Source organism: Anopheles moucheti, chromosome 2, assembly GCF_943734755.1.
Source record: "Anopheles moucheti chromosome 2, idAnoMoucSN_F20_07, whole genome shotgun sequence".
Taxonomy (NCBI): Eukaryota; Metazoa; Arthropoda; class Insecta; order Diptera; family Culicidae; genus Anopheles; species Anopheles moucheti.
Genome location: NC_069140.1, coordinates 95,580,575 through 95,593,539, shown reverse-complemented (window position 1 = coordinate 95,593,539; position 12,965 = coordinate 95,580,575). Strand labels below are relative to the sequence as shown.

Genomic DNA, 12,965 nt, shown 5'->3' with positions numbered 1-12,965 from the left:
CTTCCGCTATACAAAAGACTTACACCAACCGGTGCTAGTGCGAACACTTCCCAACTGAAACTGATGGTGTCCTCAGCACCAACGGCAAGCTTTTATAGCAAGCTGTACGCTTTGGAGAGGAAAAAACAACTAAAACCTTCCATCGAATTAGGAAGCTTGAAAAATTACATTTAAACTTCAATTTCACACTTCACTTGTACGAATTGTATCGTACGAATAAATCGAAACCGGAGCGTGGATCCCGCTTCAAGCGAGGAATTTCATTGATAAGTTGCCAACCGCGATGTGTGTGTCCTCCTGCGCCGGAAGGATGCGTTGTGGGAACAGAATGTGAAAAACCACAACCAGCTCACCGCAACACGGTCGAACAGGGTAAAATGATGGGGTGTGAATAATATAACAAAACGTAAGGAAAAGGACTTGCTGCTTGCATCCATTGAGCGACCGACCGATGGCTGGCACGCGCCCGATAAGGATAAATCGTCGCAATTGATTACATTCCAATTGCATTACGATGACGTCATGGGACACAACTTCCAACCAATCGATTAAACGCGGGAACTGACGCTTTGCGGGCTTTTTTTTTGCTTTTGTTTGGTTATCGTTGGCCATGAAACAGAGAAACATCTGGGGCCCCGAGTTTTTTGAGGTTATATTACTTCCACCACCGTGCGATTGGTGTGTAATATGGGATAGTGATGGATGGTTTGCACCGTTTAAGGAGTATTCATGTTAGTAGAAGTATACTTAAAAATATGTTGGATGTACAGTTTGGTTAGAAACTATGCTTGTTTTCACTTTCTTAATATTCGCCAGCTATTGCCATTGCGATACTCGTGGTGTGGTGTTGTTTTCTCTCATCTAATTTACCGTGAAAATGTCCAGCCTACGTGTTTCGAAACAGTATTGTGGTGGAGTATTGTGTTTAGTATTTCGATTGTTACAATTTTTGCAAGTTTGCAAGCCGGTAATGATGTTATAACCGACATAATCTGTCAGTGTACTACGACATAGCTAGTATTGTCATAGAATTTAACTAAAATCATATTGCAATCATCTGAACTCTCTTTTCAGTGTGAGGAATGGTCTTGGAATACCATTTCTGTCTTTCTTGATTATTACTTATTCGATGCTGGATTGTAGGTCCAGCTTATGGATCTAATATCTTCGAAAAACTGGAGCGAAATACATTCAAATCCATGAGAAACTGTCCAAATACTTTATGATAGTACGAATTTATAGTACTAGGAGAGCATCCACGGAAGAAGTAGCACCTATTACAGCAATTTTGGTCGAAAACCGCCGAAAGGTATGCAATGTTTAAACACTAACTTTCCCGTTAGTCGAGAAAAATTTCTTCGAAAACTACCAGTTTTCGAATGTATAGTACCAGGAGAGCATCCACGAAAGAGGTAGCACCTGGTAATTTTGCCCGCCCGCCCGCAATGTTGAAACACTAACTTTCCATACAAACCAGCTGTTTTCAGATTGCCGATACCAGGAGAGCATGTTTTACAAGAGGTAACACCTGGTACCAGCCGGAGCAAGCACAAATCACGCGCTTCCTGGTAGTTGCAGTCCCAAGTTGTTGCATGTAAGATGTTGCATGAAAGATGTTGCGCAACATGTGTTGCGCAACATATGTTGCATGCCAGGCCTTGTGCAACATATGTTGCGCAACATGTGTTGTGCAACATGTGTCGTGCAACATCCTGGTACCAGGTGTTACCTCTTGAGAGACATGCTCTCCTGGTATCGGCAATCTGAAAACAGCTGGTTTGTATGGAATGTTAGTGTTTAAACATTGCATACCTTTCGGCGGTTTTCGACCAAAATTGCTGTACTAGGTGCTACCTCTTCCGTGGATGCTTTCCTGGTATCGGAAATCTGAAAACAGCTCGTTTTGTATGGAATTTCGTACCAGTCGATGGAAAGTTTGAGCGAGAGATGAAGGATACTTCCCATTTCATCGATCTCACTTACACTGGCGATCGCTCTCACTGGTTTGATAGTATGCAATGCAATAGTGATGGGCAAATTTATTCCACGCTGCCGGTGTCACCTCCTGAAACATGCTCTCCTGGTATCGAAAGTTTTTCAGATTTTTGCCATTTTTCTCCCGTGTATATTCCGTGCTACCGGTGATATCGTCACAAACACACATAATCCACCTCACCTGCAGTCGGTGCGTTGTTCCGGTACTGGTCAATACCGGACCGCAATCGTCATCATGATTGCATTAACGTTACCTATAACAATGTGAATTAAATGTTTTAAATATATATATTTTGTTGTAATTTTCCTTTCATTATTCTTGTAAAACAAACAAAAAGTAACCATTTACACAATGAAATTGCAACCACAACGAGTTTCAATTGTAATTATTACATCTTAACCTACGTCTGTCACTTGCTTTATTTTTTCAATAATTTTTGGTTTATTTAATCGCATTACGTCGGCATTTTTCCTGCCAAAGGTCCAGACCACACTGTCCAAAACTAATAGTAGCAGTAAGATGCTTCCCAACTCTATATAGGTACAGAGTAACATGCGATTTCATTTTTAACAGAAAAAAACTACCTAAAATTAACATTCTTGGTTTTCGGTGTGTTACTGGCAAGCGTTACCACACACACAAACACCTGTCGAAGGTGGGGGATGGTGATGGTGACTAATTCCCTACGTCCCCCCCAATTATCCGTACAAATCTACCGGAAGTATTCGACTGTTTCGCAAGAGTACGAAAACGATCTCAGAATCTTTCATCACACGTCGTAGCATAACGTGTTATACCGCAGGAGGGACGCAACGCTTGATTAGTAAAAAAAATCGATACAAACTAGCTTAGAAATATTTATGGTGAAAGTGAAGCAAGGCGTTCCACCCTTCTTCTTGTTACAACTTACTGACTAGAGAGATTTTTGTCTACGGCGTAACGGGGAGTTGGCTCAGCTCAGCAGCAAATGAAGAAGCCTTGTTATTTCCTACCTACTCTGTCAACTGACCTTTTTCCCAGTGAGATATTGAGCGAAGTTCTTGATGAAGCAAAAGAAGCTTTCCGAAACGGTTAAGACTTAGTAGGACACCAGGTTAGTGTGTGGTCTTGCTTGGTGTTGAAATGAAATAAGCGCTAGATACTATTAACATTGCTTTTTTGCCTATGTCTTTTGTTGTTGTTTTTCATTCAGAGATATGTAAGAACCGTACCAGTCGTAAAGTAGAGAAAGGCGAAGACTTGATCTATTAGATTACAATGAAGCATTCCTAGCGAGAGCTCCGCAACAGGAGAGAACATGTTTAACCAACGCTTATTTGTGTTTACTGGCTTGTTTACAGTTTGTGCCTATATCATTTTTTTAAAAATCGGAAGCTTGTTGGAATATAAATCTACAGCTCAACAGATGCCCTTGCATTATCAACCATGCAACCGCCACATGATGATGCGTCGCTCTCTTAAGTCTTGTTTCTTTTATTACGATTAATTACTTGCAATACAATTTGTACACCGCATCAGTATATCTGCTTACGCATCTGCCTGGTCTTTTCAGGTTCTATCAGCATCCTTTGTCGGTAAAATAGGTATTGCGGTAATGATACACGTTGGATGGCATTTCATAAACTAGCCTAACACCACCCATCCCATCACGATGTGTAGTACAATACACAATCTCTCACTATCTCTCGCTCTCTATCGTCAACTAACCTAACTATTACTTTACATTGTTTGCTACATAATTCGATCAGCCTTTTTCTCGGCCCCCGCCATATGTATGTGCAGTCGTCGTGGATTTTTGTTTTGTTTTTGTTTGGCAAAACTCCACAAAAAAAGGAAAGAAACACCATATATACGCACTTCATACGGATGCAACAATGTGCCGATTGCTAACTACGGTCTATAAAAGCTTTGCACGGTTACGCGGGCAGACAATGTTGCACTGTTTACCCAGAGCATATGGAAACGCGCGCGTGCGAAGCATTTGATTTTTCAAACATAACGAAACATAACGCATAACTAAAAACTCAAAGAAAACTAACAATAAGCAGCAATATTATAGAGTATTCAAGTGCCTGTTGGCTGTCTAGAGGGGTGAATTTGTAGCAGTGGGAATAATCATTTTACTCGTACTATCCTACCGAGCATGGGACAAAGTTCCCAAGCATCAAGCTATATTTGGTCCGAAGAAGCGTCTAGATTTTAAAGGACGAAGGAAGTACGCATTTTGGAGATGCCATTGCTCCCACACACACACACTCCTGCACTAGTTGGGAATAGAAATAGGTGACAAATATTACATTGCTAAGCATTCGCGATACGGATGCGTGCGTTACAGTGCTGGAAGCTTGTGTGTTACGCTCGTTGTAAAGAGGATCAAACAAACAGTGTAGCCTGGTAAATGTCGAGAAATGGAAAATGTCTAGGAAAGCTAACTTGTGGCCAACTGTGGCTGTGTGTGCGCAAGTGTTTTGTACCTAGGAAACCCTATTCAAGATGTTCGCGGACCAATTTGCCGGTTGAGCCGAGAGAAACATTGTTCCCCTGTTGAGATCGGGCTTTTTTGGTAGGCGTAGATAGGGGTGAGCTTTTTGCCGAGGAGGAACCATCTTTGTATCCTATAGTTGGGAAGAAAAAAAACAAGAAAAGAAAAGGAATAGAATAGATATGAAGGAAAACGCCAATTCGTAGTAGATACACACATCAACGATTAACGATTCCACCCCCCGATCGGTAGAGATTACATTATAAACCTCCCCGGAAGGTATTGTATGCTTCGGAGCGAGGGTGTTTTATTCGCCTCTTGTCGAAGGCGTCGACGCAATTAGTGCGAGTCAACAGCCTTCCGTGGACAAAAATTACGTGCTGGATATGTCTTGATAGCCATACCCCACCAGAACGGACACCTGGCTGGACTCAACCAGTTCGGTGCCGCACGGATGTGCCATACAAGCGTAAAAAAGCAAGCACCCTTTTATTATCTTCCGCACGCACTGCTCCGCCCAAAGCATACGCGCGACGACATGCTGCATTAGCGATGCGTAAAACTGACGGGCTGTTATGTTGTATGTTGGTGCCCTACGGCGTATGCCCGGAATGTGAATTTAAAAACACTACACGTGTTACTGCAACAAATGATTTTTTTGTTCTGCAGTTTGTTTATGATGTTTTTGGTGGATGTAACTAAATAAATATAAAAACAGTAAAACAAAACCCATTAAATCAATATAAAGAAAATGGATTATTGAAAATTATGTTTGCACACCATCCTTGTTCACAGTTCTACAAGAAATTGGATTAGTTTTTTTTCGTACTTTGGTATAAGAATCTCCTGTTATACTTCAATGCATGAATACTTCAAAATAATATAAAAATTATAAAATGAAAAATATTTCAACCAAACGATTGGCATTTCGATTAGTTCTAATGTTCCTATATACGATTTTATCACAGGTGCGGAAAATACAAGGAACCCCCGGAACAACACCATGCAACGCAAACGCGTGTCGGGTGAAAATTTCTAACGCTTTTCTATTTCTGCGGGTGCTGCAAACGATAAGCTTCGTTTCGGCCGTAAATTATACACTCTATCGCGCACGCGATTCGTTCTTCGCAGGTAATTTTATAAGGCACAGCAATGAAGACCATTCCGTGTGTTTTATGTACACTGTCGATGGGCGTTATTAAATTCAATTTTAGCAACTTTACCAACGCGGCATTGAACAAAAAAAAGCAATGACCCTGTCCAACCCCACAACAAGTCTTTGTCCGATTTTATGTCTGGATATGCTAATCAACAGTACAAGGCCACCCCCGGAAACAAAATATTTCTGGCAACGTACCAGACCTGACCAGGTTGAAGAGCATTGTCGTTCTAAGCGACAGTTGATTGACTATCCACGTTGCTTCATTGGTTATACGGAAAGCAATCCATTTGGAACATATTGATTTCAGTATACTCAATGATTGTCCGAAAAGTCGAACCTCAAATAGAAATGATAGAAAGATAAATGTGCAAAGTTACGATACTTCAATAAGTACTACTACGTCTGAAAATATTGTAACTATTGAGTCAAATCAAATTCAAAGTATTGTATGAATCATTTCAAGTTGTCACATACATAGTTGAATATTTCATTTGGTGTGACCCACAAGAAATCATCGGTTAAGAGCATTACTTGCTAAACTTAAATGTATTTCCCTGTTGTGAATGATACCACACATTGCGGTTGTACACCGATTAATCAGCTTAAGAACAACAATATCTAGTTGAACAGTTGATTATTATGTAGCAATAGTCTTTAAGTCTTTTGAAAGGCATTAATACAGAGGAAAAAAAAGTAAGCAATAGCGGAGAAAAGTTAATTAAAGACCTAGTAATAAATAACCTTTGGCGCATTAAATAAACCACCAGCGCAAAGAACGTAAGAAGCAAAACAACATGATACATTAACTGCCAGCTAACGGAGGATGAAAGTAAGATCGGAAATCAGCTTAAAACAAGCAGGTGAACATTGGCACATATATCACACTATGATACAGCGAATAGAACGCATCCAACACGATTTGAAACCCTGATCAGTCACAAAGTGCGTAACAGAAAAATCTTGTTAATCCCTAGCCTATCTTAAGCGACCCTTTTTTTAATCTAACATCATCACATCGCAATACTGGTTCGGTTATTTTCGTATAGCGTTTGTGTTATGAACAATTATTGATTGGCGAAAGTCACAGCGAGCATTGGATGCCATATCAGCAGCTTCACACTATTTTGATTTTGATATCATAGCTGGGGCTGTTTATGTCGACCACCTTCAGCTTTCCACGGGCATGCGCCACAAACATTGGATGCACGTAATATTCCGGTCCTTCGCATTGGCGGAAACAAAGAAAAGTGGGTTGAAGATATTGTGCAGCGAAGTATCGTTATTTTGGCATTGAATGATGCGGCAGTAATGGATGGAAACTATAAGCACCTTGGTTCCATCAGCTGATTCAGTTATATATTGCGTCACTCCGCTTTGGGGAGATCGTGTGTGAGTCGGACCACATTTTTTTTCCTTTTGTTTGCTTTTTTTCTAGACGAAGTAACGACACGTGCTTGCCGAAGGTTGGCTATAGATCGCCTGAGAGAAATGATAAGGATCGTACCCGGTGGCGTGACAATGTTAGAATGCCTCGATGAGTTAAAGAGAGTATCACCCCCGAGATAAGAATGGATTTGGTGCTGGGGTTATATTTGATGCACGTAAGTAGCGCGTCCAGTAGCGCTTATCGGACGGCACGATTACGAATCCGGTAAGTCTAGCAGGCCGATAGGGCACTATAACGCCCGGCGAGACAGTTTCATGCGTCCCGAAGAAGTTCCGCATAGCAATCATACTCACGCAGAGAAGTAAACAATAATCACAATGTACATGAGGTGATTCAAAACTGGAATCGATCCGAGCGTCAACTGGACTTTGATAATGCGAGGATGGTGTGAGCGAGAAAATGTGAATAAATACAACACAACTACGTACCTTTCGAGTCACCCGATACGATGGCAGAGTCCTTGAACGTGCGGTTCATTTGTTTCACCGGAGATCCATCTCTGGAATCGTCTTCCTAGAATATTGAGACAAAAACATTTGTTATGGTACGGTTTGAACGTTCGTTATAATATTGCAATAGTTACCGCAACGTATCTATGCCACAGCATACAACCGTAGACAAAGAGCACCGAGAGTACCGCCTGTATGATTAGCCATACGACAATATTCTTCACCTGGGTGCGCTCAAACAACTCCTTGCCATTTTTAATGCACAGAATAGCCTCCGACACAAGGATAGCGATGTAAACCCAGCATTGTGTGCCCAACCGCTTACAGCGCGTGTCCGTCACATAGATATAATACTGCCGCACCGAGGGCGCTGTGAACAGACCTACAAACACTAACCGCGCAATGACGACCGGATGTGAAGGTGGCATTTCAAAAATGTGTTTCAAGAAGAAAGTATTAAGCTCGGTTAGCTAAAAACAAAAAGATATATCGTATATAGGTAGTTAGAATGGTTAAATATTCTCGTGTCTAGATGAAATCTTACCTGCCAGAGCAAAACCAACTGACAGACGGCGAAAAATCGCATATAGGTACACTTCGGATCGAGCCATCGCACAGGTGCCCAACTTTCTGGTGTGAATTGCAATACCGCTCGTTTCAGCTTGCCGGTGGTGGACGAGATGTCCCGTATACTGGCCCATTTGTATTCGCGCATTTCCAGCAGCTTACAGATCTTCAGCCCGCACCAAATACCGAACCCATTGCAGACCAGCACATCCAGAATCAGTGCATCCCACCAGCATTCGGCAAAGTTGGGCAGCAGATGCGCAAACGTAATTTCTGTGATTTCCCACATCACCGAGATGGCCCACAAAATGCCCATGTGACGAATTAGGACGGCTTTAAAGGCCCATCCCAGAAAGTGGCCCCAGGCAAACACATCCACGTGGGACCAGATTCGTTCGAACGACATATCAGAGCAGTTGGCGGCGTATTGCTGAAGTGAAAGAATTGTTTATTTAATACTTTTTTTTCTGCAAATGTTGCGGCCCAGAGGCAACATACCTTTTCCATGTCGATATGGAAATCTCTCAGCTTTGGATCGAACCAGTAGAAAATTCCCATGATGGACTTATAATCTTGGAACATTAGAAACTGTAGCAGCATTAGGTAGAGCACCGACAGACCGAAGAGCATTCGCCAGACCACCGGATGGGGCCGTGTGAACGGTCCGTTCGGAAACGCAAGCACGGAGATGATCAGGAAGAAGAATATGACGCACAGCATGCCGGCCCAAATGTTCTCCTGTATATCGGACTGATTACTAAAAAATATTTTGACAAATTTGTTTTGCGAAAATAAGCAAAAAGGGACAGTTAGTTGCAATGCGAATTTGGGACTATCGATATTTTTGAAGCCACACTTGTTAGTTGCCTTTATTAAACTTTTGCATGTGCTTGATACACACACGATGTTTTCATGTTAGCCATACGGATGAGCTGCTTCAACTTTTAGAGAATCATTTAAAAAAAAAAAACATTCATGTTGTGTAGTCTTTTTACCGGGTAACAATCAACAAATTACCGGATTAAACAAAACAGCAAGGCAAAAAATGACTTTTTCTCATTTTTTAACAGCAACGTGTGATTATTTTTTTTAACTAAGTCACTGATGCGCATTTCTAGTAGGCAGCGAGCACGTTGCGATTACCTAACATGGTTTAATATTTTTTGCTGCTTCAGACTTCACCTTACTAACCTTAGGGGATGGTGGATGTGTGGCCACAGAGGTTAAGCTACGAAAAGGACAGGTGTCGATTATATATCGCGGAAACTCACTACTTACCGGACGAAGGCAAAGTACATCACGCCAAATATCGAAACGGCAAGCAGCGTGATCGTGTGTGGTTTGTAGAAGAAGTTCAGCGAGATATCGTCCACCGGGCGCTCGTTAATGAACTTAAACTCATTGACCGCCATGGTGTGCTGCGAGGCATGCAGTAGCGTTTCACTGCCAATGCCACCGTCCGCCGTCGACGGTGGCGGACTGCTACGTTTCTTCATGTTTTTGCGGCTCAGCACGATAACACCGTCCGGAAAGGGTTCTGGTTCCACGGTCTGGGCCAGCGTGTGCTACCCAGAGACCAAAGAAGGCCGTATTCTACGTTCACCGGGTGTTACGTATGTATGCAGTATGCTTCCGACTTCCGTTCCGACTGGTGAACTTCACACTAGCAAGGTTTTCCAACGATTAAGCACGGTCGTACGTAGCGTTTTGCCTTGCACTATCACACAGCTTGCTTTGTCTTAATTGAATTAAAATCGATTCCAGCATAAGCTCGGTACGGCAAGAATAATCCTTCCCGAAGACACCGGGCGAAGAATACCGTCGTGGATAGAAGATGGAAGTGTACGAAAGAGGGTTTAGATGCAAGTTACATTTACGGCACGATTTTATCACAGCACTTCTGCACGCACGATGTATGACCACGAGTGTACAAATTTTCACCAAACACCGTCCTGGCCCGCACGTCAAGCTCGTTCTTCGTTCGGAAATTTATTGAGATGGTTTTAATCTCCCCGCAATTGATTACATCAGAGAGCGCACATGACAGCGTTTGATTAGTTTTGGCAGCAGAGCGTGTGAGCCCGGTTGGTTCAAGGGGCTTGTGGCTAGTACACTGACACGCAAGTTTGACAGTTGGGAACAACAACACAAAACCCATTTGTGGTTTTATCCAGTAGAAGAAAGATTGTACCGTTCCCGTGCCATACGGGGATAAAAATCCGATATTTAAAATATGCAATATCGTCGTGCAAAAACCGGATAGGGAAAGAAAGCCTGTTCTGATTGTTTGCAGGATGCTGAGCAAAACATACAGCCGGCATGAGCTGTCTTGACGCTGTCAGAACTCTCGAATGATAACAAACAGCTTGGTGGCTACGTGTTTTGTTGAAGCGATACGGACCGATTACTTTCCTGCATGTTTGCACAGCTGGATCTCGTTAGGAGTTTCAAACAACCAAGAAAAGGACACTTTCCATAGAAAACCATGCGGTTTCTTGATTCGTTACGAAGATTAGATGCGTACCCTAAGATAGACAATGAATTTAGCATACGCACAGTTTGTGGAGCGGCACGTAAGCATAAGTGGTAAACATGGTCAATGAGGAGCGTTAATAATGTTCCCTTTCGTTTTAGTGACGCTGATTAGCACGATTGTAATAGTTACCCTAGTGATAGGCGAAATCAATGCCTACCTCTCACCCAACATTTCGGAAGAATTGTTCGTGGATACGACACGGGGCCACAAGCTTAAAATCAACCTAGATTTTACCATTCCGAGAATATCGTGCGATTGTATGTAGTGATTTGGAACTGTTCACATTTCTAATATATCCTGCTAATGTATTGTTTTCTGGTTCCATAGATGTTTCGCTGGATGCGCAAGATTCAACGGGGGAGCAACATTTGCACATTGAGCATAACATCTACAAACGGAGACTAGATCTGCAGGGCAATCAAATAGAAGAACCCAAAAAGGAGGACATTCAGGCATCGACGAAACGCATATCCAGCACTGAATCACCTGCGACAACCACGCTTAAACCCGCTTGTGGAAGTTGTTATGGCGCTGCTAAAAATGCTTCCCAGTATGCATAATTACCATAAGAACAAATCCGTCCAACAAGTAACTCTTAAACTCATTCACTACTCACAGATGCTGCAACACGTGTCAGGAAGTAATTGATGCGTATCGTGAGCGAAAGTGGAACCCAAATGTGGAGGATTTTGAGCAATGTAAGAACAGCAACGATGGCAGCGTCGAAGGGAAGGCGTTCAGTGAGGGATGTCACATTTATGGAACGATGGAAGTAAATCGGGTCGAGGGACGGTTCCACATAGCGCCGGGGAAAAGCTTTTCCATCAACCATATTCACGTGCACGATGTACAACCGTACTCGTCGGCCCGGTTCAACACCACGCACAGAATTAACACGCTCTCGTTCGGAGAACAGTTCGAGTTCGGAACGACACGTCCACTCGACGGACTGATGGTGGAAGCGACCGAAGGTAAGCAATATGTTGTGATTAGATGTAGGGTAGCGCTAATTTATTCATAACAATTCTTAAGTGTAAGTGTAGTTTTAATATGCTGTAGACCACATAACATCCCGTGATCGGATGTTTTGGTTTAGCAACGAATGCCAGTTCCAATTGCCATAAAGGTGCCAAAGGTGCCACCTCCTTGGATCATAACTTTACCCACGTTGTTGATTAGCTCTCGGCCGCGCAATCCGTATCTAGAAACGCATCCAATCAAATTAGTGATTGCCGTGATTAATCAAGTTCGCACCGAATGCAATCACCATGCATTACCTCAAAGCAGAGAAGCCTCCGAACAGTGCACCGCTGGCCATTCCCACACAGAATCCAATCGTGAAACCCATCTTCATCCGATCAAAACAACTCGGCTGCTGGTTCTGATTGTAAACACTTCCTGGGACCGCCGGCATGGTTGTTTTGTGCGGGGCTTTAGTAAGATTCGATGCAAGGGATTACTGCGCCAGTAAAACACCGGTTTTTACGGACAATATCGTACGAATTTTGTTTTGTCGCAACAATGCACAACTATCACGTAATAGAAATTTCAGCATGCTCTGACAATGCGTTGACAGATGACCGCTGAGAAGTGAGAATCTTGCATTTCTCACTTGGTTGATTTTTATAGCAACGTGAGTAATTTTATTATGGACGACTGTTCTATGTGGCGGATATGGACGAAATGCGGCAATTTTTTAGGTTTTTAAAAATTGCAAATTTACTAAGATATTCCTTATGTACCCCATAAACAAATGCGTTATTCTGATTAGGTTTAAAACTGTATGTATGGATATCGCATGTAACTAGACATTCCAGCCAATATTCAAACTGTGCTACGATGGACCATGGATTTAATCACAAATTCTGTTTCCATTTCCAGGCGCAATGATGTTTCAGTACTACATAAAGATAGTTCCCACAATGTTTGTCCCGCTGAAGGGACCGACCGTATATACCAACCAATTCTCCGTAACCAAGCACCAGAAAAGTGTCACGGCCATGAGCGGTGAAACGGGAATGCCTGGTATTTTCGTCAACTATGAACTATCACCGCTGATGGTCAAGTTCACCGAGAAACGAAAGTAAGAAATCGTCGGAACGATATGCCTTATTGAACGAATCTATATGTTATTCTTTAAACATTCTTTTAGCTCGCTCGGTCATTTCGCTACCAACGTATGTGCAATTATTGGCGGCATCTTTACGGTGGCCGGCATTATCGATTCGTTGCTATTCACCTCGATACACGTGATCAAACGGAAGATTGAACTTGGAAAGGCGAGCTAATGCTTACCGTAGCAGTACATCCGTGTCTTACATAGCTG

General features: G+C 42.5%; 3 protein-coding genes and 1 non-coding gene across 4 annotated transcripts; 1 reads left to right on the top strand and 3 right to left on the bottom strand.

The window, feature by feature from the left end:
• Positions 1-2,323: 2,323 nt before the first annotated feature.
• Positions 2,324-10,123, bottom strand: LOC128308144 (phosphatidylserine synthase). The gene is made up of 6 exons (XM_053045462.1): positions 9,382-10,123; positions 8,602-8,860; positions 8,081-8,533; positions 7,671-8,006; positions 7,516-7,600; positions 2,324-4,611 (listed from the first exon to the last, which is right to left on the bottom strand). The coding sequence occupies exons 1-6, from the start codon at positions 9,597-9,599 to the stop codon at positions 4,481-4,483; spliced, it is 1,482 nt and encodes a 493-aa protein (XP_052901422.1). The 5' UTR covers positions 9,600-10,123; the 3' UTR covers positions 2,324-4,480.
• Positions 4,802-4,970, bottom strand: LOC128299941 (U11 spliceosomal RNA). The gene has a single exon (XR_008287319.1). It is a non-coding gene; the product is annotated as a U11 spliceosomal RNA (small nuclear RNA).
• Positions 10,124-10,469: 346 nt separating the features above from the next.
• LOC128297037 (endoplasmic reticulum-Golgi intermediate compartment protein 3) lies at positions 10,470-12,927 on the top strand. Its single transcript, XM_053032590.1, has 6 exons — positions 10,470-10,676; positions 10,738-10,896; positions 10,967-11,189; positions 11,258-11,610; positions 12,521-12,722; positions 12,792-12,927. The coding sequence occupies exons 1-6, from the start codon at positions 10,589-10,591 to the stop codon at positions 12,925-12,927; spliced, it is 1,161 nt and encodes a 386-aa protein (XP_052888550.1). The 5' UTR covers positions 10,470-10,588.
• Positions 11,628-12,202, bottom strand: LOC128297039 (reactive oxygen species modulator 1). Its single transcript, XM_053032592.1, has 2 exons — positions 11,917-12,202; positions 11,628-11,840 (listed from the first exon to the last, which is right to left on the bottom strand). The coding sequence occupies exons 1-2, from the start codon at positions 12,051-12,053 to the stop codon at positions 11,732-11,734; spliced, it is 246 nt and encodes an 81-aa protein (XP_052888552.1). The 5' UTR covers positions 12,054-12,202; the 3' UTR covers positions 11,628-11,731.
• Positions 12,928-12,965: the final 38 nt, after the last annotated feature.

Bases quoted from the DNA above. Each gene is read 5' to 3' on its own strand.
- LOC128308144 (XM_053045462.1), bottom strand. From the start codon at position 9,599: ATGAAGAAACGTAGCAGTCCGCCACCGTCGACGGCGGACGGTGGCATT. The intron at 8,861-9,381 runs GTAAGTAGTGAG...AATATTTTTTAG, and splicing joins ATGTACTTTGCCTTCGTCCG to TAATCAGTCCGATATACAGG. The intron at 8,007-8,080 runs GTAAGATTTCAT...TTTTGTTTTTAG, and splicing joins AGTTGGTTTTGCTCTGGCAG to CTAACCGAGCTTAATACTTT.
- LOC128297037 (XM_053032590.1), top strand. From the start codon at position 10,589: ATGCGGTTTCTTGATTCGTTACGAAGATTAGATGCGTACCCTAAGATA. The intron at 11,611-12,520 runs GTAAGCAATATG...TTCCATTTCCAG, and splicing joins GATGGTGGAAGCGACCGAAG to GCGCAATGATGTTTCAGTAC. The intron at 12,723-12,791 runs GTAAGAAATCGT...ACATTCTTTTAG, and splicing joins AAGTTCACCGAGAAACGAAA to CTCGCTCGGTCATTTCGCTA.
- LOC128297039 (XM_053032592.1), bottom strand. From the start codon at position 12,053: ATGCCGGCGGTCCCAGGAAGTGTTTACAATCAGAACCAGCAGCCGAGT. The intron at 11,841-11,916 runs GTAATGCATGGT...ATGCGTTTCTAG, and splicing joins GGAGGCTTCTCTGCTTTGAG to ATACGGATTGCGCGGCCGAG.